Source organism: Heliconius melpomene, chromosome 13 (assembly GCF_056956725.1).
Source record: "Heliconius melpomene rosina isolate 202511_hmr_F chromosome 13, ASM5695672v1, whole genome shotgun sequence".
NCBI classification, from domain to species: Eukaryota; Metazoa; Arthropoda; class Insecta; order Lepidoptera; family Nymphalidae; genus Heliconius; species Heliconius melpomene.
The window spans coordinates 18,098,906-18,120,937 of record NC_140401.1 but is presented as its reverse complement, the minus strand read 5'-3'; the positions used below and the strand labels follow the sequence as shown (position 1 = coordinate 18,120,937).

The window sequence follows — 22,032 nt, the reverse complement described above, 5'->3', positions numbered from 1 at the left end:
ATTAAAACCTAAAAATATTAGTGTGGCATTACACTATAAAAAATGTTAAAAATATCTAATCTATTACTAAACGCGAATAGCAGATGTCAACTTGACATAACTTGGTAACGGCACCTTAAAATCTATAAATCGTTTAATGTTTGCGATAACCTTATTGGTATAGTTTTTAATTAGATTATGTAAATAAAAAGTTAGATTTAAGCACCTTTACAAGTTTATAAGGATATAATATATAATAGAAAGTGTATTTATATAAGACACGATGGATCTCCACCGGCCGGTTGAGGGAAACAAGGTATAGTTTTACGTGTTTTATTTATCTTACATATATCATTATATTATTGAAATAAATAAATAATTGTTTGTAACTAATATTGCATAATAGTCTTTATGGCGGAAATTTTAATAAAGTTTCGATAATTAAAGTAATATATAAATGATATAAAAAAACTTATTTTGCAGACATATGAAGAAATGTCACCTGAAGAGAAATTAAGGTGAATATTGCTTTATTGTATTTTTTTTTATTTGTTTTACCAAAATGTTGAATTTAGCAAAATGCAAAACAGATATTTTAAACAATTGTTGGGTTTCCAAATTCTTTTATATGTTTTAGTTAATATGTATTATTTATAACGAAATTTACTTAATAACACTTAATTTTAATGCGTTTTTAAAAAATCCTCGTATTAATGAAATGTTTTGGAGTGTATGCAGCAATAAAACACACTTTATTTATTGTCCCTAGAGGATGGAGAGTAAAATAATTCTATCCCCCCCTTTCAAATTTAAACCCACTTCCATTTTGCTCATAATTTGTTACTGTGCCTCTGCATCAACAACCCTAAGATTATATGAAGAAAGTCTTACTCACTAGTAAACTAATGTGTAATATAAAACATCTTATCTTTGGACAATGTTATACCACTAGTGAGTCATTTTATTTGAAATTAATGTGTATAAGTGTTATTCAATTAATAATTTTATTTATAGTTATATAGACATTTATGATATGTGTAAGTAAAAGATTATAAAATTTGTTTCAAATGTTTTTATAACTTATATAAGTTATAACATGTATATGAGTCCATTGTGGTGCAGCTGCACAGCATCTGACTGTAAATGTGATGGTTGTGTGTGCTATTCTCACTCAAGAGAAAGAACAGTTTTTATTTCTTAGCTTTGGTAACAAAGTAAAGTGTTCCAGCATTCAACATGCAATGGCCTAATAACATAACATATGTAATTTAAAATGCAAATTATAATATGAATATACATTTAATTCACAGATATGATCATCAGAAGTTACATGAGAAGCACCGCGGCCATGACTCTATGCACATGACAATGGTGTTAGTATTGATAGTGACACTAGTTGTAGCACAGATCATTATATCAGAATGGAAGAAGATACATTACAGATCTTATGCTGTGAGTTCAGCTTACTATTTTATATCAAAATTAGTTTCAGATTTATAATATTATAGCAACAGCATAGTTAAAAAACGTTTCAACAAAATCTGCAAGTTTTTGTGGGCAAAAGTTTGTGACTATAAATGTGTCGGATTGTAGGTTCAATCCTCACTTGACGAAGTGAAATATTTATGTAAATTATATTTTCATTTCTTCACTCTGGTGTCGAGGCAAAGTGTGGCATTGAATTCCTTCACTCCACTCAACACACAAATTCGGCAGAAAATGGAGTGTCTTAATGCATTCACTCTGCCAAATCTGTTGTATGTAGGAAGCTAAGAAAAATTTAAGATAAAATATTATATTAATTGTTACATATACAGAGTGTTCTTGTTGGCACCACTTTAAATGAAACTACAGTTTTTACTCTATAAAAGACTAATACAATTTAAAAAAATATTTAGTAGATTTTTTTGTAGTAAGTGTTTACGTTATTGGTATCTATGTGTAACTGTCATACGAAATATAGGTATGGATATACATCGTGAATTGAAAAAAAAATCCTATATCTAAACTGTTGAGGTATCTTGATTAATTTCTTTAGGTATGGGTTAGAAATATTGTAGCCTATATGCTGTTCCCGTAAAAGGAGCACTGACGCTTCAATTCTGTATATTTCCAGCTATTTACAATGATTGCCATGTGGTCAATACCACTTCTGATGAGTATACACAATCATTGGACAAGGTTTTTAGTTGTTTGGACAATATTCACTATTTTGACTGCTTTAGTGATATGGAAGTCTACACACAAGCCCATGTCTGTTACTACACCAAGGTAATTATAAATGTATTGATTTATGTATGTTAATTTTCGGGTTAAAGTTTTTTAGAGTATCCGCGTACACGCCAAAATGTAGTTTCTACATGCAATCACTGATTTAGTAATGTAAAAACGTCATATTAATAGAGTAGCTTTCACTTGTGGCTTTGCCCTTGTGTTGAACTCAGAGTTGTCTATGATATATGTGTGTCATGTGTCATTCTAAGTGCTTGAGATAAGGCTGATCGCAGGAACCAGGTGTAGGGTCTGAATATTGCATGTGATATAATATAAACTAGCTATCCTCGATAAACACCTCTCTACGTAATACAAAAAAATGTTTTTAAATTTATTTAGTAGTTTTTTTTTTATATGGAATAGGCTTGCGTTTGACCGCATCAAGTCCGCACCGTTGACGTGATGTACGGTGGTGCACGCTTGCCTAGAAGATATTTATTCACTCTATCTTTGAAGTCACAGACACTGTATGTCACAGGAAACACACACTGTATGGTCACAGGAAACATACACTGTATGTCACAGGAAACACACACATTGTATGTCACAGGAAATACAGATGCCGGCAGATTACTGTGTTAAACCAAACTAACTCCAGCTTTATAATATTAATTATCCATTTTTTTCACAGATTGGTATATAAATGGTTCTACCTAATATACAAACTGAGTTGCTACATCGGTGTTTTTGGCTACATAGTCATGATGTTGACCTTCATGAATGTCAACTCAATCTTCAACCATCAGCCCCAAGTGTGGATGGATGTAGGACTTCTATGTTTATTCTACGGTCTTTATTTTGGAGTCCTTGGTAGAGATGTCGCTGAATATTGTACGGATAAAATGGCAGCTTCTATAGGGGTGAGTGGGATACAGTTCTTTGACTGTACTGTGTACTGTGCTAGCATGCATGCTAGCTTCCTCCTCCTCCTTCCATTTTATGTAACTTAACAATTTAAAAGTGTTTGTACATTACAACCACTTCAAGTTACTACAATAAATAATATTTTGATATTGATTTTGATTTATGAGTAACTCCTGAAAGTAAGATTAAATCTTAGTTTCAAAGACAATATAGTGAAAATTCTATAAAAAGAGGTATTAATTTTTTATAATGTCTTCATTTTTGAGAGTGTTATTTGCACATGAAGGGAGAAAATATTTATACCATAAAAAAATTACGTAATACAAAATATTAGTTTCATAATACAATTAGTTTAATATTAGTCTTAATTTAATATTCCAGTATTACACAAAGGAAGGTATGCCGACAAGACACCTAGAGAGCAATGTGTGTGCCGTCTGCGGTAACAAACTACTGGTGGATGTTAATGAGGAGGGAGTATTAGGTTAGTAAAAACAGTTTTAAATATTATCTTGCTATATGCAGGATACAGGTGAAGCTAAAAAAATTTTTCAAGGAATTCCTTGTAGAAACTAGCGAGTATACAAAATATACTAGATAAATATTTAAATTTTCAGAAAACACCTACAAACTAACATGCGGCCATGTTTTTCATGAGTTTTGCATCCGTGGCTGGTGTATCGTAGGAAAGAAACAGAGCTGCCCATACTGCAAGGAGAAAGTCGACTTGAAATTCATGTTCACTAATCCGTATCCTTTTAAAATTTAAAGTAAATAATATTTTAGGTGGATAATACTTATTTAGAAAACGTACAAAATATGTTTATGTAATACATATTTTTTCCTAAGCATGGAGCAATACTTTTAAAATATTGATTGAATGTAGTCTGCGTTTTTCTGTTTTTATTTTCGTGTGTATAGGTGGTGTGGATGTCAGGTAAGGTTGAAAAGAAACATTCACTTTTTATGTTTATAAATTATGCATACGAAATAAAGAAAATATAAACATAAAATTTACATCTAGATATGTATCTAGATAAACTTAAAGTTTCCTTTCCCCACTTAACGCTGAATTCTTAAAGCGTTGTGTGCGAGTGGCGAAACCCAAAGCCGCGCTTTACCAGTGCCAGAAATTGAAAATATTAAATATTTCATTCCCCCGAATGGGAATCGAACCAACAACCGTCGCATTTATAATCACACGCTTGTGACCACGAGTTTTAATTATTCATCTTAAAATTATAAATTAATATAATTTAGATAATTGTTAATCTTAATAAAAATAACATTAACATTTCCTTAACAAATATACCAGATGGGACAGACCACACATTTTGTATGGACAGTTACTGGACTGGATACGATGGGTGGTGGCCTGGCAGCCGCTAGTACTCTTCCTGGCGCAAGGCATAAACTGGCTTTTCGGACTTGAATAGGGCACAACTGACCCGAAAGGGTCAGATAACTTTAAACTTTATCAGTTTAATGAAACTGATTCATTAGAAGAAAGTATGTGAGATGTTATTTTAAAACTGCTTGTTTGTATATAATCTTTTTGTATTTTAATAGGACAGTAGGACAGTACTTACAGTAGGGTTGACGAGTCGTGGATGCGCTAAAGTTATTGGCTGCGCAGATTTGATTTTAGGATTCTTTTAAATTAATAATTCTCTTCCCCAGTGAAAGTGTGCAATGCATAAAAGTACAGACAGCCTAATTTAGGGCCAAGACTCGTTAATTGTACTGTATAATACATAACTTACATAAGATAAGATTAAATGATATCAGTTCAATCAAACTGAAGAAAGGGGCCATTCATAAATTACGTCACACGTTCAAAAGGGGTGAAGGGGGTCGACAAAGTTTCGCATTGTTTGTGACATGGGATGAAGAGACCTTTATATGAATATGTGTTGTCATACCAGGTCGTAATTTGTTTTCATTTTTTTAATATGAAAAAAATATGAAAAATCTACGATTACCACAGACCTCCTGATATAATTATCCCTAATACGATAATAATAATTTTAATCATAATAAAGTGTCATTTACTTCGTCATTTATGGATAGCCCCTAATTATTTAAGAAGTTATACTATATATTACAAAACTATTTTTTGTATATAAAGTATAATAGTGTTTTGTAATGACACATATAAATAGCTTAGATTAGATTTATTTATATTTTATTTAATATGTAAAAGTTAGTATTGTAACATCTTCCTTCTGGCATTAATCCTGGTGTTTGTCAGGGTCTGCCTTTCGGCACAACCTGCACATGCAACGTGCCATTTTGCACGGTCTTTAACGTTTGCCGAGGATGTCATGTCCTACATCATGGAATCCAACTAGCGCTTCATTCTGAGGTCTTATTCCAGAGATAGCAAGGCACATGTGGCATAGCATAGCCGACGCTCTTGGAGCTTATCCACTACATCACAGACCCCAAGATCACCTTGAATGAATGTGTTATGTATTCGATCAGATTGCCTTACACCTCATATCCTCAGCATCTTCATCCTTCCGTGACGTCATGCTCGTGAGTGTGTCGAGATAGTGCTGGCCAGCATTCGTTACTAGCGAAAGTTAGTATTGTAAAGTGAGGTGAATGAATTATAGGTAAATTTCATAATGATATTATGTGACTTCATTTATATTATAACAATTTATGTAATTATATTATAATTATAATTAAACAAATCATAACTGGTAGAAGGACATGATGATTTTACCTTAAAAATGTATCTATTTATTTCAATACTTAATTTAAAATTGATAAGATATAGAATTACAGTCATAAGAAGCTATAGAAAATAGGTAAGATTTTCTCTCCAGTATCTTATTCCCAAATTAATATTTTACGTAAATTAACAATCGCAGATGTCATGAAATAATAACGCCCTTTTTTTTTCTGTGTAAAAGTAATAAATAGTAAAATCTTTAAAATATACATAATTAAAACACAAAGTATCTGTCATATATTCAATTTTCATGTAATTTATGGTATTTATTTTATTTGTTGCTTAAATGAAACGAGAAAACTTTAATATCTTGCCTGTATTTTTTAGATTATAAAATGACTATGTTCTACGTTATATAATATACTAGCGGACGCGCGCAGCTTCGCTTGCGTATTTAGGGGGAACTCTAATAACCCATGAAACATGTGTTCAAAGAAATATTTTTAAGAGTCTAAATTTCAAATTTTATAAAAATCTGTGGTGATTTAAAGATTTTTCCATACAAACTTCCAACCCCTTATTTGCACCCTTAGGGGGAGAATTCTAGAAAACGACGAAACACGTGTTCAATTAAATACTTTTAAAAATCTAAATTTCTAATTTTATAAATATCGGTGCCGATTTAATTTTTTTTCCATACAAACTTTGAACCCCTATTTCACCCCTTTAGGGTTAAAATTTTTCAAAATCCCTTCTTAGTGGATGTCCAGATTACGAAAGTAAACATTTGTCCAAATTTCACGTTTCTACCATCAGCAGTTACGGCTGTGCGCGCGTCTTACCTCAGTCAGTGAGGACAAGTCCTTTTATATAAGGTAAATGTACGGGAGTTCGGCAGTTTAAGGCTCTCATAACTTTAAACTATTGTAAATACATTATTAAAGGTTATATGAATTTGCAAATTTTAGTGTGATCAAAGTGGGTCTTTTGGCAGTAATTTAATGTGTGAATTATGCGGTTTAACTTAACCTTAATTTTTATATTAATTTATTTGTGGACCTCTAATTTGAACCCTACTTCGTGATAAAATTTAGCTCTGTTTCTAACTTCGTGAGTTTGTGTCCCCTATTTCGGGTCAAAAGTTTTTACCTCGCGAGTGAGGTTTTATAATAAAAAAAATTAACACCTTTATTGGTTTGGATTGTAAAGAATTTGTAAATAAAAAAAAAAGGTAGATCAGCTTAACGACATTAAAACTTTCATAAAAAAAATCAAATCAAATTAAATCATCTTCACGCTGTATCCCGCACACAGCAGGATAGGCCTAGGTAGGTAGGTAGGTATATAGGTAGGTAGGTAGATAGGTAGGTAGATAGGTAGGTATGTAGATAGGTAGGAACCTAGTGTTTTTAAAACACTCCGTTCCCCACTTTCTGCGGAATTCCGGAGTCAAAGCATGTTAAGTGGCACAACTCAACGCCGTGCTTTGCCTGAAATATAAATTTAAATAAATATTTTCTATTTTCTATACTATTCCTATTTTCATCTCCTGGAGTGGGGATCGAACCCACAACCAGTCGGTTTTACAGTCACACTTTGTACTTCTGCGCCACGAGTAGCCCCAACTTTTATAATTTACAAATTATATAAGCTCAGTTTTAAAAAAACTACATTTTTGAACGTTTATATATTTTTTTTATAAAAAATATATAAAAAAACTCAAAATTCAACTTAATTTTTTTGAAGCTAGGTATGCCAGTTTATAGAACTATATATTTTCGCAACCAGTTTGTACGGCGTTTTGTGTTTAGTAGGTATATATTATATTCCTGAAAAATTCTTGAAAAAATAAAAAGATCTTTATTTAGACTTATAACAAGACTAAGATAAACACTATTAACAAAGACAAAGAAGTCAATGTGCTGATTTTACGTAGATTTATTTGTCACGAAGTTAGAGAAAATAATGAAATGTAGGGGATCTTATTTCGTGTTACTGATTTTAGTAACTTCCGCAGTTCTGTTTATTCAGTATTTTTTACATTATGTAAAGTAATCATTAACAACTACGTATATTCGATAAAATACACAAAAATAAATTATAAAGGTTGATTAAAAAATAAAATTACATTGGCAGTACCTATACGAATTTAGCTTAAAATTACCAATTCAGGTTACCTTTAAAATAGTAATATAGAAATTTAAGTGGACAAAACATATACCGAATTTCGATCACGAGAAACTTTAATAAATACAGTAACTGATTTTAAGCTTTAAATTTAAATTATCTTAGTTATAACATAAATATAAATTTATTAAAAAGTATCTAAGATTTCCCTAATTCGGTAGTAACACGAAATAGCGGACACTTGATAAATAAAATGTCTGCTATTTCGTGAATCGATTTATTGCAATTTTAAAAGAATTTTATGCTTCCATCTATTTTTTTTTTCAATAAAATGTTTAATTATAGAATACAAAAAAGCATATATTCAATGTTTTATTCGAATAACTTACTTTTGTCTTTCTACAACCTTAAGAAATTCTTACCCTAGTCTTACGGTCGCAAGCATCGCAGACACGTTACAATGCAGTTTGTAGCCAACTCTGCGTTTAAAATGTCGCTATACGCTCAATTTTATCATTAAAATATTGTTACTTAGTTTTTAGACAGTTGAAAGTATAAAGATTATATACCAATATATAGTTTCCGTAAATAATACTTAAATTGCTTATTATTTTTGCCAGAAGCAAAACTCACGAAACCACGTACTATCACGAAGTTACCGTCACTTACCTTATATAGATAAAAGTATATCACAGGTTCAAATTCCACACAACGAAAAATATTTGTAACATTTTGCAACTTTGAAAGAAAAACTAAAAAAATATATTTGCATAGTATCTACTTATAAAATGCAATTTCTAAGGACAATACGAATTTGATTGTTACTTTTTTAATAAAATCTCATATTAGACAAACACAGACTAATATACTACACTACTACACGACTAATAACTAAACATTTTCTTATGTATGGCTTAATTAGTTACTATGTGTTAAGTTGGACAAAAAAAAAGGAAAAAATATTACAATATGTTTTTGGCAGCCCAAAAATAAGAACATGTAATTTAAATTATTTATGTAGTCTACAGATTGTGTATGCTCTGACTTCATATAAATTGTTAACAAATTTTTACACATTTATGTTACATATTTAAGATTATATATATTAATTTATAAGATATCTAAATATAATAAACATTGTTTATTTTGCTTATTTATTATTATTGATTTGATTCTTGACGTATCCATATGAAAAAAAAAACAATAAAGAGTTATTTTCACTTTATTAATTATCGTTATATAAATTATTAATAAAAAAGTTAATAATCTTTTAATAAAACAATATGATTTTGTAACTTAAGATATTTTTATTCCTGTATACTGTCGTTATTTGTATAGGTGTAAATTGTAGCTGATAATAGTAAGTTCGATTGCTAAAGTAAGTAAAATTAATATAAAACAAATGAGTCATAGTTATTTTCAGTCTTGTGATTAATAAAGATTGTAACAAGTATTTTTAATATATTTGCTTAAATATAGAACAATTACACAAAGAGTAAAAAAAGAAACGAAATAACCAAAGATATATTAAATATTGAAAATATTTTTAAATATTAGTACAGATAAGTAAATTTCAAAAAAATCAAGCTAAACTTAGCCCCAGCCTTTTCATCTGAAACCTCACTTGAACTCGCGGCTTTAATACCAAGTTTGCCCCACTTTGGAAATACGCGTTTTTTGCGATATTTTGCGATGACCGTTTAGGCCATGTCCGTTTAGGCTATGTCTTTTTTCAAGTAAATGTAGAAACACGATTTTTTCAGGAAATCAAGGCACCGTAGATCTGAGTATATGGTTTGAATTTCAACTCGATATTTCCAAGCGTTTCTGACATAAATGGCTCTTGACGGATAGACGGACGGACAACAAAGTGATCTTATGAGAGTTCCTTTTTTGCTTAAAAAGGAAATTCTAAAAATTACTTAGTTAAAAAATCTTCATCATGTCTATTGAAATCTTAAAAATAGTTTTATAAATAAATAAGATATTTGAAATTTTCAATATTTTCTCCACGTTTTGCTTCTTTTTTTACACTTTTTTATAACATAATTTGTTTTCTGTATTAAGAATTATTATGGTATAAATTCCAAATAATTGTACATATACCTACTATATGTAGTGATAAGTGATGTGTGTAAACGTAACTATAGAATCGGTTTGAGTTGTTTTGTACAAAATAAAATTGATTCAATATTTTCGTTATTATTGAGTTTTCTTTTATTATTTTCCAAAATAATTTAATTATCCATCTTAGTCAAGACTTGTCCTCCATTTAAGGCAAAAAAGAACTCTTAGAAAAGAATTTATAAAAACACCTAAGTGTAATATCTTTTTACTCTAACTATATTGAAAAAAAAAACGTTACCGCATGTAATAGAGCAGTGGCGGATTTTAATTTTTTCAAGCTGCGATTTTGCAGCTCTTAGAGGTACTTACTGGCAATTATCAGTTCGTAGGTTATCGTTGCAATATGATTATTTCTTTGAACTTGCGGGAGAATTTATGAGCAGATTCTAAGCTATTGAAAGCAGAGTAATGTACTTTTTACTTACAAAAAATGAAGTTCAATCGATAAACATTAATAAAAATAATCAACTCTGTCAATTGTAAGCGAACAATCTTTTTATTAATTTGGATACCAAAATGTACAAATTGTCAAATAATTCTTTATTCGTTCTTTACAGACAGGTAAAAGTTATCTTTACGCAGGATATTATGAGTTACTTAGATAGAATAAAGTAAAAATCCTGCAAATTGCCTATATACACTATATCCCTTAAAAATCTGCGGAGTGCCGTCTTGAGCTATAGCGGTATAGCCTACTCAGCCCGCCGGCAATCTGCGCTGCACAGTGATCAGAGAGGATGTGGCGTGAAAATACTTCCTTCTCGATTTTCTACCTTACGATAGCATCACGCCTTGAGTAGCAGAACTGAGAAAATTAAAATTTTCTACGCTTCGACCTCGTTACTTAATTAACTTTATAACTGGTATCTCTAACCATCCTTATAAGTAGGTAATTAAGTCATTTGCAGCCTTTTCTGTCGAAATTGCCGTAAATAATTTAGAAAATGCTGTTCATCTACTACTATTATTTTAATGGAAACTCTTTGGTTTATAATAACCATTAAAAAAACTTATATGACACTTTTGTTCGAATTTTTAATTAATGTCACGAATCTCAAAATGTCCAAATTTCAAACTTTTAACAAAATAACATACAAATAAAATATCCAGAATAAATAAATTTTTAGTGCAATTTAAATATTATTTAACAAAATGTTGGGTTGTCCGTTCCGTTATTGTAATCCTATTCGGCGTATAAGTCCTTATGTAATATGTAACAATGGTATTTTGGAAATTTCAACTGTTTTAGGTAAGTGTATACTAATACATATAACAATCCTACGATTTTTATATCCAGTACAAAACTAGGTGTAGTCACTTCGGCTGACTATTGGGTATTGACTCCATGTGACATTGGTGACATGAATAGTGCTCAACTGGGACGAACAGAACACCATAAACTAAGAATAAAGGTTTAATAAAACAAGAGTTATTATTGTCGTCTTTACCAAACTTCGCTATCTCAAAACGAGTCAAGTAGAAGCTAGAAAATACTATTTTTTTCAATTGTTTGCTCTTATCTCTTACTTGATACATAGAAAGCTGTTGAAAAACACTAAACACATGAATTTTTAGGATCATCACGAAATTATTCAAAGGACGGTGATTGCAAAGGCATGCCTCAAACTGAAGGAAAGAAGGTAGAACCTTGGCCTAAAGACAATCCACGTCCCCCTGCTTGGCGTGCAGAATGTCCCAGAGAGCCTCAACCACCTAATTATGATCCTTATAGAATAAAGGTTCCAGACGTTGTGGTTCCTCCTCTACCCCCTAGTAACGCTAAGGTATAGTTTCTCATTAGATTAAAATGCTTTTTGCTTGCTTGCTTTTTAAATTATAAGGATAAAAAAAGACCAAATTATTTTAATTTGTCTTATATAACCCAAAAATATCACCCGATTTCCGAATTTATTAAAAGTGCGTTAGACGAAATCAGAGCCCGTATTCAAATTTGTAATGAAATCCAGCTTGTGCTTTGTTCATTTCATTCAGTGGACCGGAGTGGTATTCACCATGCACCAGCCTGGAGGTCACGAGCACAATTACCAACAAGGCCACGGCCATCAGTATCCAGGTCAACAATGTCCCCAAGGCTCTGAGGAACAGTGCGAGAAGGAAGAGCAGCATGAAAGTCCTGGGTTCTTCGGCTATCTTAAAAGCCTATTTGGTAGGCGTAAATCTAGACCAGATAAAGGAGAAGGCGAGACGTCGATGATTGGTGTAGGAAGACATTGGATGTCTAGTTTTTGAGAAGTTGGTAAGGAATTTTTATTTCCATACCATCTAACTGAAAGAGATTTCGTCAAACGCACTTAAATTACCGCATTAAGAATAGGATGTTATACAAATAATTTTTCGGCAGGAGGTACTAAGTGAAGATTCGAGGGAGCTGTTTAATAATCCACAAATAAATTTTGAAGCCCCGTATACTAATATGCAGGGCCTGTTCCACAATTCATCAATGATTCATCCCAACTATCGAAAAGAGAAACCAAAGCAACTACCAAATCCAGATGATATACGCGAACCATTACGAAAACTTGGTTATCATGGAAGACAGAAATATAAATATGCGTTTCACGAGCCTTGGAAACCCCTTGATAGACTTGCACTTTTAGAACAAGCAGAAAAGGAAGACCTTGGGAAAATAGAGATACATAGTAATGATGACACTCAAAAACAGTTCACATAAGCGGGCTCTGATTTTGATGACGTAAAAATAAAAAAAATATGTTAAAGAGTTTTAAAATAAATCGATTTCCCAATGATATCTTTTTATTTATAACATAAACAGATCCACAAATCACATCCAAATTAAAACAATTTCAGCCTATGATTGATTGCGCACGGACAAAGGGTCCGTGCTCTGTAAAGCCCGTACCAGATCCGCCACCGTGCCCTCCTCCCCCGCCACCACCCTTCCCCTGGGTGTACGTCTGGTCATTAGCTTCATTTTTTGGCATCATGGGTCTGGTAAGTTAGAATGATTTACTTAGATTGATTGAAAGTTAGTACTCTATAGTCATATTAATTGTTAACTTCCATAATAATTGCCTTTTCAGATTTATAAATGGTACTTGTGGAATGAATTGCAGAAAAAACTTAGTGAAAACGTAGTTAAATGTAAGTTGCAAATATAAAAGTGTTCTTTTTTTATTCAATATATCTCTTGCAGAGTTGCATTATGTGGGAAAACAAATATACATCATTCTATTGACCATTTTAAGTCCATATTTGAGACAACGTTATATCGGAGTTGGATGCCAGGTACCAACTCAACTCCGTATTTTGTCTTGCTGCAACGGAGAAAATGTTTTATAACATAAACATCCTTCGAATGACTGCGAGTGACCATAATGACGTCAACAATAGAATTTTCTAAAGACTCAATTGAAACCTGTAAAGATTCAATAGAATTAACAATTATACATTTTAGGGCGTCCTCGACGTAAGTTGAAATATCCGTACCATAGCAAGGATCTACCGGCGTGTGTTCAGTATTTAATAATAGGCGCCGGAGCCGCTGGCTGGGCAGCTTATAGAGCTATCGTGGAACATGATAAAACGGCCAAGGTAGTGTCTAAAGCTTGCTTTGAAAAGTTAATTCTAACTTTGACATTCGTCAAACAGAATAAATTTAAATAATTTCATGTTTGAACGAAGTTAATGCAAGTAGGTAGTAACAATAAATAATATTTTCAGGTATTTTTCATCAGCAAGGAAGATAGCTTACCATACATGCGGCCACCTATGTCGAAACATATGTGGTGGAATCCTGAGCCTCCAGATTTTCCTAAATTAAATTATATTGAAGATGGAAAGCGGCATACGTAAGTACTGAAAGATATTTTTGTGATTATTGTCATTGTCCTAGCTTTGTCAAATTATTATAATACTTAGCTTATAGTTTTTAAAGAATTTTAATTGTATACAGGATGGAATTGTCAGCGCCACTTTAAATGAAACCACAGTTTTAACTACTCTATAAAAGCCTAATACAATTCGGAAAAAAAATAATTCCCAAAAATGAAAAAGTTATTTTTTCAAACAAAATAAATAATAAAATTATCGTTTTAAAATACAACGGCATTTGTAAAGTATAACATAGGCACGCACACACTTACCTGTCAAATCGGAAACGTCGCACACGTATGTGCGCGTTACACGAAATACAGGATGGATAAAAATCGTGAAATGAAAAAAAAAAATCCTACGTCCAAACTGTTGAGGTTGTGTTGTTGATTAATTTCTTAGGTGTGGGTTTGAAATATATTACCCTATATGCAGTTTCAATAAAAGAAGCGCTGCCTCTTCCATTCTGTATAATATTTTTTATTACGGACGCGAATGTTCTAAATATTTACAAATTAGTTTTTATTCTAAAAATCCACTTTTAATTTATGATCTACATAATTTTTTTCTAATTATTACAATTTCAGTATGTATTTAGCGGACTGTTCACAATTCATGGATCCAGTTAAGTTTTACCGCAAGAAGAGAGGCCCAGCATTGTCTATGGCAAAGGGTTGGTGCGTCAGCAGGGTGGATGCTGACGACCACGTGGCTTGGGTGAATACGATGTGTGGGGAACAGCCCATATATTATGAAAGATGTTTGATTGCACCTGGTAAGTATTTAAGCAGCTTGTGAATAGATATCATATTGATAAACAAAATGCTTAATGCTTAACCTACAAATCTCGGACACCGGCCAACCATTCGAGCTAATTCATTAAAATTTTAATGACTACATGGGTAGGAAGTTGTTTACAAGTCTTTGCAGTAGCAAGGATTAGTAGAACGAATTATCAGTTCATCAGTATCATAATTATTAGAATATGTTCTTCAGTCTAGTCTAGTCTTGACAAACTCGTTTTTTAATAATATTTAACAATTACGCAAATAATTTTAGGAGCAAAAGCAAAAAACTTAAGTATATTCAGGTCAGCTCCAAAACCAGTTCGGGACAAAGTGTGTACGCTACGAACCATACGTGACCTAGAGATCGCTTACAGACAAGTCAAGACAGCGAAGCACGTCGTCATTGTGGGTGGAGGCTTCCTGGGCTGTGAATTGGCTTGGTATTTGGGAAGAATGAGTATGATATTTCCTTTATTATTGAACAATAACTTAGAATCAAAGCCTATCTCTGTTTATTCTCTTTTATGCGGGGTAAAAATATATTAATAATTAAATTATGATATAGATGTTTTATAAATAAGTAGACAAAATACAGGGCCATGAAACAATATGCCACCTTAAATAGTAAATGAATGAAGTAAGTATGACGTTTCACTCTCTTTGCGTTTCGTTATTGTAGATATATGGACATGTCGATCGATGTGTATGTATTATTTTAAATTGTTTTAGTTTTCCTAGTTTCCAAATATGTCTTAAAATCACCTAAATGCCGAATTTTTTTTTACATTATTTCGTTCCTTTTGCCTACTTTTAACGGCTAAAATTGAAACTAAAAAAATACCTATTCAATATTATATTCAGCCATTTGTATAATATTATTGCCCATTGATAAAAAATATTATTGAATAGATAAACAGACCGAACGTGAAGACGACGAAGAACCTATTCAAATAGTTCATATAATAAAGGACACCGGTATAATGGCCGGAGTTTTGCCCCAATATATCGGAGAATGGGCCACTGAGAAAATTAAAGCTGAAGGAGTAACTGTTCTTCCGAGAAGTGAGTTGTGTACAAATAATTATAATAGATTTTTTGATATGTATTGGGGTATTGTATTATTGAAAAACTGACTAAGTAATTGGTTATATTGTTTGAATTTAAACAGTAATCGTGAATTCAAATCAAGGGATGTTATGATTTACTGAACATCTTCGTTGCGTCAGTCTCATGAGACAAAGTATGAAGCAACAAGTGTTTAATCATTTGTTTTACCTCTTGATTCTCTTCACTAGAAAAGGCCATTTTTATAATAGACATATTTTTAAAAAATATCTCCCATATTTTAAAAATAAAATCTGTGTAGGTGTATATTATTTTAAGCTGTATCTCGCACATGGCAGTGTAGGAAAAGGGAACCTGGTCCGTCTACTCTGTCGAGTGTCTTAATGACACTTCCATACCTCTCTTTCCGCCTAATTGTGATATATAAGAAGTTGCTAGAAACATTTAAGATCAAACGATTTTAAATTTTTCCAGCAACAATATATATTGAAGAACAGACGAATCTACTATTTAAAATTATAAAATACATATTAACATTATATTTTTTTATTCAAAATATTAGAATAGCGATAATGTATAGAAATAAATACAATAGATGCTCATATGTGATGTGAGTACGGTTAATGATTGTTATAAGCATATTGTAAAGGTAACAATTTCAAAGAGCAACTGTTATGTTTCTTTTATTCTCTCAGCATAATTGCTCTGCGACCCAGTGGTAGCTTTTAATAAGACCAACTATACTGACATACATTTAAAGCCCGATGGCGCACAAACTGAAACAGCTACTAACTGCAAAGTATTGTATTTTTAATAATACATCCATTTCTCCACTTTGGTAAGATGAATCACGGCGTTGAGTTCCGCCACTCTACACAAATTGTTGAATTCCCGCAGAATGAAGAGCGGAGTTATACTTGATAGGATTTTTGTTAATTTCTCCTTAACGTCCTACAAAGCGTGATAAAAGGAAAAACCTGAAATATAAAGAAAATACATTCCTGACATTTTTATAATCGTTAATCAAAAAAAGTGCTTGTAAAAACCTACTTTATACGAAGATATATTTTTTAAATGATGTCGTACAGCTCAAATATATGATGCGTTTGAAACCCCCGACGGTCGACTTGAACTCACATTATCTAATGGATCATCTCTCGTCACAGATTATGTAAGTAGTCAATTAACTACAAAACTTTTATCATTTTTGAGCCAAATGAGGAAACGGAGGGTCTTAACACTAGCTCTCTACCTTTTCTGAAATATGCAGGATGCAGCGTAAAGCTGAAATAAAAAAAGTTATTTGAGATTTTACATTATAAAAGATTTTTAGATTCAAAGATATTTTTGTTTCTCTACTTTTGTTCCCTGGGCTGACTCAGCGTTAGGTTCCGCACCTTAAACGAAAATGATGGACTCAACGTGAACGTCCAGGACCCAGTGTGATAAATGGAGTATCTTAACAGTTTAATTCTTTAATATTACTTATTTTTATCCCTCATGTAGTAGGGTAGGCGAAGGGAACTTAGTGATAAGACACTCCGCTCCCAGCGGAAAATGTCTGAATTCTGGAAACATTGCGCATTGAGTGTGGAACTCAAATTTAATTTTATTAATTTCCTCAAGTAGGAATCGAACCCACAGGCCGTCATTTACAGTCACACGCTTGTGCCCCTGCGCCACGACTGGCCTGAAGTATGCATTGTTAAAACAATATTATAAATATAATTTATTTCTAACATTTGTTAATACTAATATCAAAAATAATTTTCTAGTATAATAACCACTAGTGTAAAGCTATGTCGCGGTTATGGAAGCTCACCTCATAGGCGTCGTTATTAACAATTTCTGAGTATACGTGCCTGTATGAGTAATGAAATTCCGCAATGTGTTTCAAATTTGTCGCTTCCAAAATTTTAAATAACTAAAAACACATTATTTATAGCTTCGCGCTGATCTCACATGTAGAAGTACCCTTCTAGTAGAAGTACCATTCAGTGATAAGACACTCCGTTCCCCATTATTCGCCGAATTCTGGAGGCATTGTTGAGTGGTGGAGCTCAACACCGCGTTTTATCTCGTTACCAAACCGAGGCTGAGGCGAGTCGTGGCGTAGGTTTAAACTATTTTTTTTTCTTTGTCTTACTTTTGAAGACTCATTTAATAAGATTATTTTTAAGTTTATGAAAAAAGTCTTCCTATATAAGTGATTTATGTCTATCAATATTATTGTGTGTGTGTGTGTAGGTGTTCGTCGCAATCGGTACGGAACCTCGTGTGGAAATGGCGGAAAAATCATTTCTGGAATTAGACTCTGTGAATGGTGGTTATTTGGTTAACAGTGAATTGGAAGCTAGGACTCATTTGTATGTGGTAAGTAGTAGGTTCATATTTTGGGAGTTATATAAGATTTATGGCCTGACCAAAAAAACGATGTATTTGACAACATCTTTTCACTTTCATATAATATAATAATATTTATTCTATGAAATCGAAACCACACCGATGGGTGTTGCTAAATATTTAAATTTAAGATTTTTCCTGATCTAGCCAGGCAAAGCGCGGGGAAGGGCTCAGCCACTTATTAGATTTCTAAGTTATGCAAAACGTAAAAACCAAAAGTTTTTTGAAATCATTCGTAAGGATAATGCTTGAAAGTAAAGTTTAAAAGGCAGGAGACGCAGCAAGCTTCTACTCCCAGTGGAAGGACACGAGGCTGCGGCTGACGCACTACGGCAACGCGCAGGAGCAGGGACTCATCGCGGGCGCCAACATGACCGGCTTCTGGGTACCGTGTAACATGGAGCCGCATTTTAGACTGGTTCTAGGGGAGACTTTGAATATGGAGGTGACATTTTGTCTATTTTTTAAAGTTATTATTACTGCATGTATCTATATTTGTTTTTAATTATTATAAAATAAAATAAGCCTTTAATTATTGGTATATATATAAATAACTATTCATTTTTATAACATATTCTATGTTAGTGAAATTACAAATTTTATATTTACACTCTTTTTGATGTGATCGCAGGGTGTCGGAGAGATAGGAGCGTGTATGCCCACAGTGGGTTTATTCAAGCCGTGCAACGAGGACCCCAAGCCGCAGGTCCCGGCTCCCACGGGGGATGGGGATAGACCGTGCTATAAAAAGTACCTTATGTTCACTAACTTCACGCTGTATCCCGCATATAGCAGGGTATGCAGAGGGAACCTAGTTAAGATAGCGGTGCATGTTGGGTGGCGGGTAAAACAATATTCACACATGACAAATAAAAATGGTATTAGATCTTTTAAGCAGTAGCTTCACATTATTTATCACTTTTCTAATGTTTTTATTTCTTAAAAAAGCATTTTAATAATACAATAATAATATAAACAGATCAGACGAGTACCAAAACCGTTACAAGCGCGGCATGTTGTTCTACCTGCGCGACGAGACGGTGGTGGGCGTCGTGTTCTGGAACATGCCGCCCATAGACGACAGATATGCAGTCACTACTGAAGTTAGTTTTTATTGTAATTTCTATTTGAAATTTTTAAACTATGCATAGTTAAATACGTAACGAAAATCTCTAATATTGCATGGAAATGCTAAAAAAAAGATTAACATATATAATTGTAATCAATATGAAGAGTGAATCCAACATGCCACCACGGGATCGTTTATCGCCACTCGTCACTTAAGTATTTGCCATATGAGTGTGAAACTTTCACGCAAAACCTACTGAAAGGATTTAAATGCGACTTTACAGTAATATAGCTTATCTAGCAGAATACCACATTTAATTTTTTTAAATGAATTTAAAATCAGATACTTCGAGCTCGACCCACTTACGAAGATATAAATATGCTGGCTGAGTTGCTCGGCTTTCCGGAAACTAAATGCGATTACCTCAGCGAGGAAGAGATGAAGAAGCCACCGATCTGCTTCGATAAGTAAATGTCTCTCTGTATCCCGTATATAGAATAGTACGAAGAGAGAACTTAATGTTGGGATACTTCCTCTTAACTTTCATGACAAGTTTTCCAAATATAACGTCTAGTCGTCGCAACGCACTGTTTTGTCTTAGAAAAGTGGAGAAAAATGAATAATTAATATATAAAGGAGAGTTAAGTTTATAAAAAAATATTCAGAATAAAAATAAATTATAAAACCATGATAAGAACTCGGCGGAAAGTGGGGAACGGAAGTGTAGTGGGAACGAAGGGTCATTTCCAGGTTACCTGAAGCTGGAGAAAATTACTTTCAGTGACTTATTTATTTCACTTATTTCTATTTAAATGTTGTATTTTTTTGCAGGAGCAAATTTGCCTCGTATTGAAAACAATGTAATCCAGGACACCATAGCGACCCAGCTGCTCACGTACTCGTATGTATGAAGTGGTATTTGCTCCTTATTTATATGTTGTTGTAACTGTTTTGAATAATTTAAAAATATAAATTATATTTATTATATAAAAAAATATTTCTTTGATTTAATATTATTTTTATGAGGCCAGTCGTGGCGCAGTGGTATAAAGTATGACTGTAAACCTGATTGTGGGTTCGATCACCACTCGAGGAGATGAAATATTTATTTAAATGTATATTTCCATTTCTTCGCACTGGTGTCGAGGCAAAGCGCGGCGTTGAGTTCTGCCACTCAACACGTAATGCCTAAGTTCCCTCTGACCTACCCTGCTGTGTACGGGATACAGCGTAAAACTGTTTTTTAAAATTATTTTTATGCATTAAGACGGTCGTCCCACAGCTTTAAGTTGGATTTCCTTTCGGGGAAATGAATTATTATATTTTTTTCCCTCACTCTGGTGTAATCGAGACATGGCGTGTTGGGAGGCGAAACTCAAACGCCGCGCCAGTTATTGTTTGTTCACGAAGCTAGGTGCTTGTAATAGTTTGATTATAAGTATTTCTCTCTATGGGAATCGAACCCATAAGTGCCTTATGTAGGTACAGTCACACGTTGTCGCACTGCCAAACGATGGACGTATATTATAGATATATGTATATTATTTAAAAATACAAATAACGCTATCCAAAACAAATATACATAAGTACATGAATGCGAAGTGTAATTAAACGCAACTTTGTTTTTACGACTTCTTTTCATTAATTTCCGAAAACCGTAAAACAAAACATTAAATAACACCCAAAATAGCAGAAAGCCGTACAAATAGATTAGTTTTGACTTAACTTTAAGATGTATACTTGAATTAGTTCCACAAGTTAAATAACATTCTTGAGAGAATTCGTATGTTCAGAATAATATTTTTTTATGTCGTTTTACACACATTTCGTATAGAATTTAAATACTTTTTTTACTAATAGGCAAAATGATATAAAAATAAGGTTTATATATAAAATAGATATAATAGCTTATCATCATAATAAGAGACCAGTCGTAGCGCAGGGGCACAAGCGTGAGACTGTTAGCGCGACAGGTTATGGTGGGTTCATTTCCCACTCGACGTCATTAAATATTAAATATTTTAATTACCTCGTCCGAATAGAGGGGTGTAGCGCTACTAGTGTAGTTCCGCTACTCAACACACAATGCCTCCAGAATTCGGCGGAAAGTGGGAAACGTGTCTTAATGGGGATGGAGACTTAACACTAATAAAAAAATATACGAAAAATCGTAGACCCAATTTTAGTTTTGTACCTACGAGTATGCCCAGCCTCATATACTGAGGAATATGTCCGAGTGTCCTACAGCCAACTCAACTACATTCTACGGCGAATTTTTAACAAGATCGTTACAAATGTTAGAGTCCAGCGTCCTCCATGAGAAAGACTCTACAAAGTTTGGCGTACGTTGGTTGTACGTCATATAACAAATAACGAATCTTACTGATGTAATTAAGTATTTTCTTTTGGCTTCTCTCCCGATAGACCCATATTTTATCTGTTTAACACGGTATTCCGAGACTTAATTATCGAGACATTACGTGTTGAGTGGCGGAACCCATCTCTGTCTATGTCTTCTTACTAGAGTATAGAACAAGGAAATAAAATAATTCACTTCTCAGATTGAAATTCTAACGCACGACGCGTTGTGATGCTTGTATAAATAATAAATCATAATAAAAATTAAGATATTTAAAATAATTGAAAAACATAACAACCTGTCGTCTCGGTATAACAGCGTGTGGCAGGACGTCTGTCTCCATTGTATTCATTAATTGTTTATTCATTATCATCAAGAGGTCCCTTTGTTTACTCTTTGTGATACTTGATTTGTTTTTTGAACTTATAACTGCATTAAATATCCT

General features: G+C 32.8%; 2 protein-coding genes across 3 annotated transcripts; both read left to right on the top strand.

Annotated features, from left to right (window-relative positions):
* The first annotated feature begins 111 nt into the window (after positions 1 to 111).
* On the top strand, positions 112 to 6,672 carry LOC146533235 (E3 ubiquitin ligase Rnf121). Of its 2 annotated transcripts, XM_085195882.1 has the most exons (8): positions 112 to 295; positions 463 to 497; positions 1,290 to 1,431; positions 2,096 to 2,250; positions 2,885 to 3,113; positions 3,499 to 3,601; positions 3,735 to 3,867; positions 4,433 to 6,672. In XM_085195882.1, exons 1-8 carry the CDS (start codon positions 263 to 265, stop codon positions 4,551 to 4,553), a joined length of 951 nt encoding a protein of 316 aa, XP_085052008.1. In that variant the 5' UTR covers positions 112 to 262; the 3' UTR covers positions 4,554 to 6,672. The 2 variants fall into 2 exon arrangements, with proteins under 2 accessions (XP_085052008.1, XP_085052009.1); XM_085195883.1 differs by lacking the exons at positions 112 to 295; positions 463 to 497 and adding an exon at positions 937 to 1,016 and having other exon boundaries at positions 4,433 to 6,223.
* A 4,531-nt stretch (positions 6,673 to 11,203) lies between these two features.
* Positions 11,204 to 20,175, top strand: LOC146533234 (apoptosis-inducing factor 1, mitochondrial-like). Its single transcript, XM_085196367.1, has 16 exons — positions 11,204 to 11,300; positions 11,627 to 11,835; positions 12,881 to 13,024; positions 13,114 to 13,174; positions 13,488 to 13,624; positions 13,754 to 13,881; positions 14,491 to 14,678; positions 14,963 to 15,148; positions 15,601 to 15,753; positions 16,845 to 16,927; positions 18,004 to 18,129; positions 18,428 to 18,604; positions 18,791 to 18,909; positions 19,139 to 19,262; positions 19,571 to 19,695; positions 20,060 to 20,175. Exons 1-16 carry the CDS (start codon positions 11,204 to 11,206, stop codon positions 20,079 to 20,081), a joined length of 2,079 nt encoding a protein of 692 aa, XP_085052493.1. The 3' UTR covers positions 20,082 to 20,175.
* The last annotated feature ends 1,857 nt before the right edge of the window (positions 20,176 to 22,032 follow it).

Coding starts and splice junctions, on each gene's coding strand:
- LOC146533235 (XM_085195882.1), top strand. CDS start 263: ATGGATCTCCACCGGCCGGTTGAGGGAAACAAG. Junction 296..462: donor GGCCGGTTGAGGGAAACAAG/GTATAGTTTTAC, acceptor CTTATTTTGCAG/ACATATGAAGAAATGTCACC. Junction 3,114..3,498: donor AAATGGCAGCTTCTATAGGG/GTGAGTGGGATA, acceptor TTAATATTCCAG/TATTACACAAAGGAAGGTAT.
- LOC146533234 (XM_085196367.1), top strand. CDS start 11,204: ATGTTGGGTTGTCCGTTCCGTTATTGTAATCCTATTCGGCGTATAAGT. Junction 15,149..15,600: donor TTGGTATTTGGGAAGAATGA/GTATGATATTTC, acceptor ATTATTGAATAG/ATAAACAGACCGAACGTGAA. Junction 18,130..18,427: donor CTAGGACTCATTTGTATGTG/GTAAGTAGTAGG, acceptor AAAGTTTAAAAG/GCAGGAGACGCAGCAAGCTT.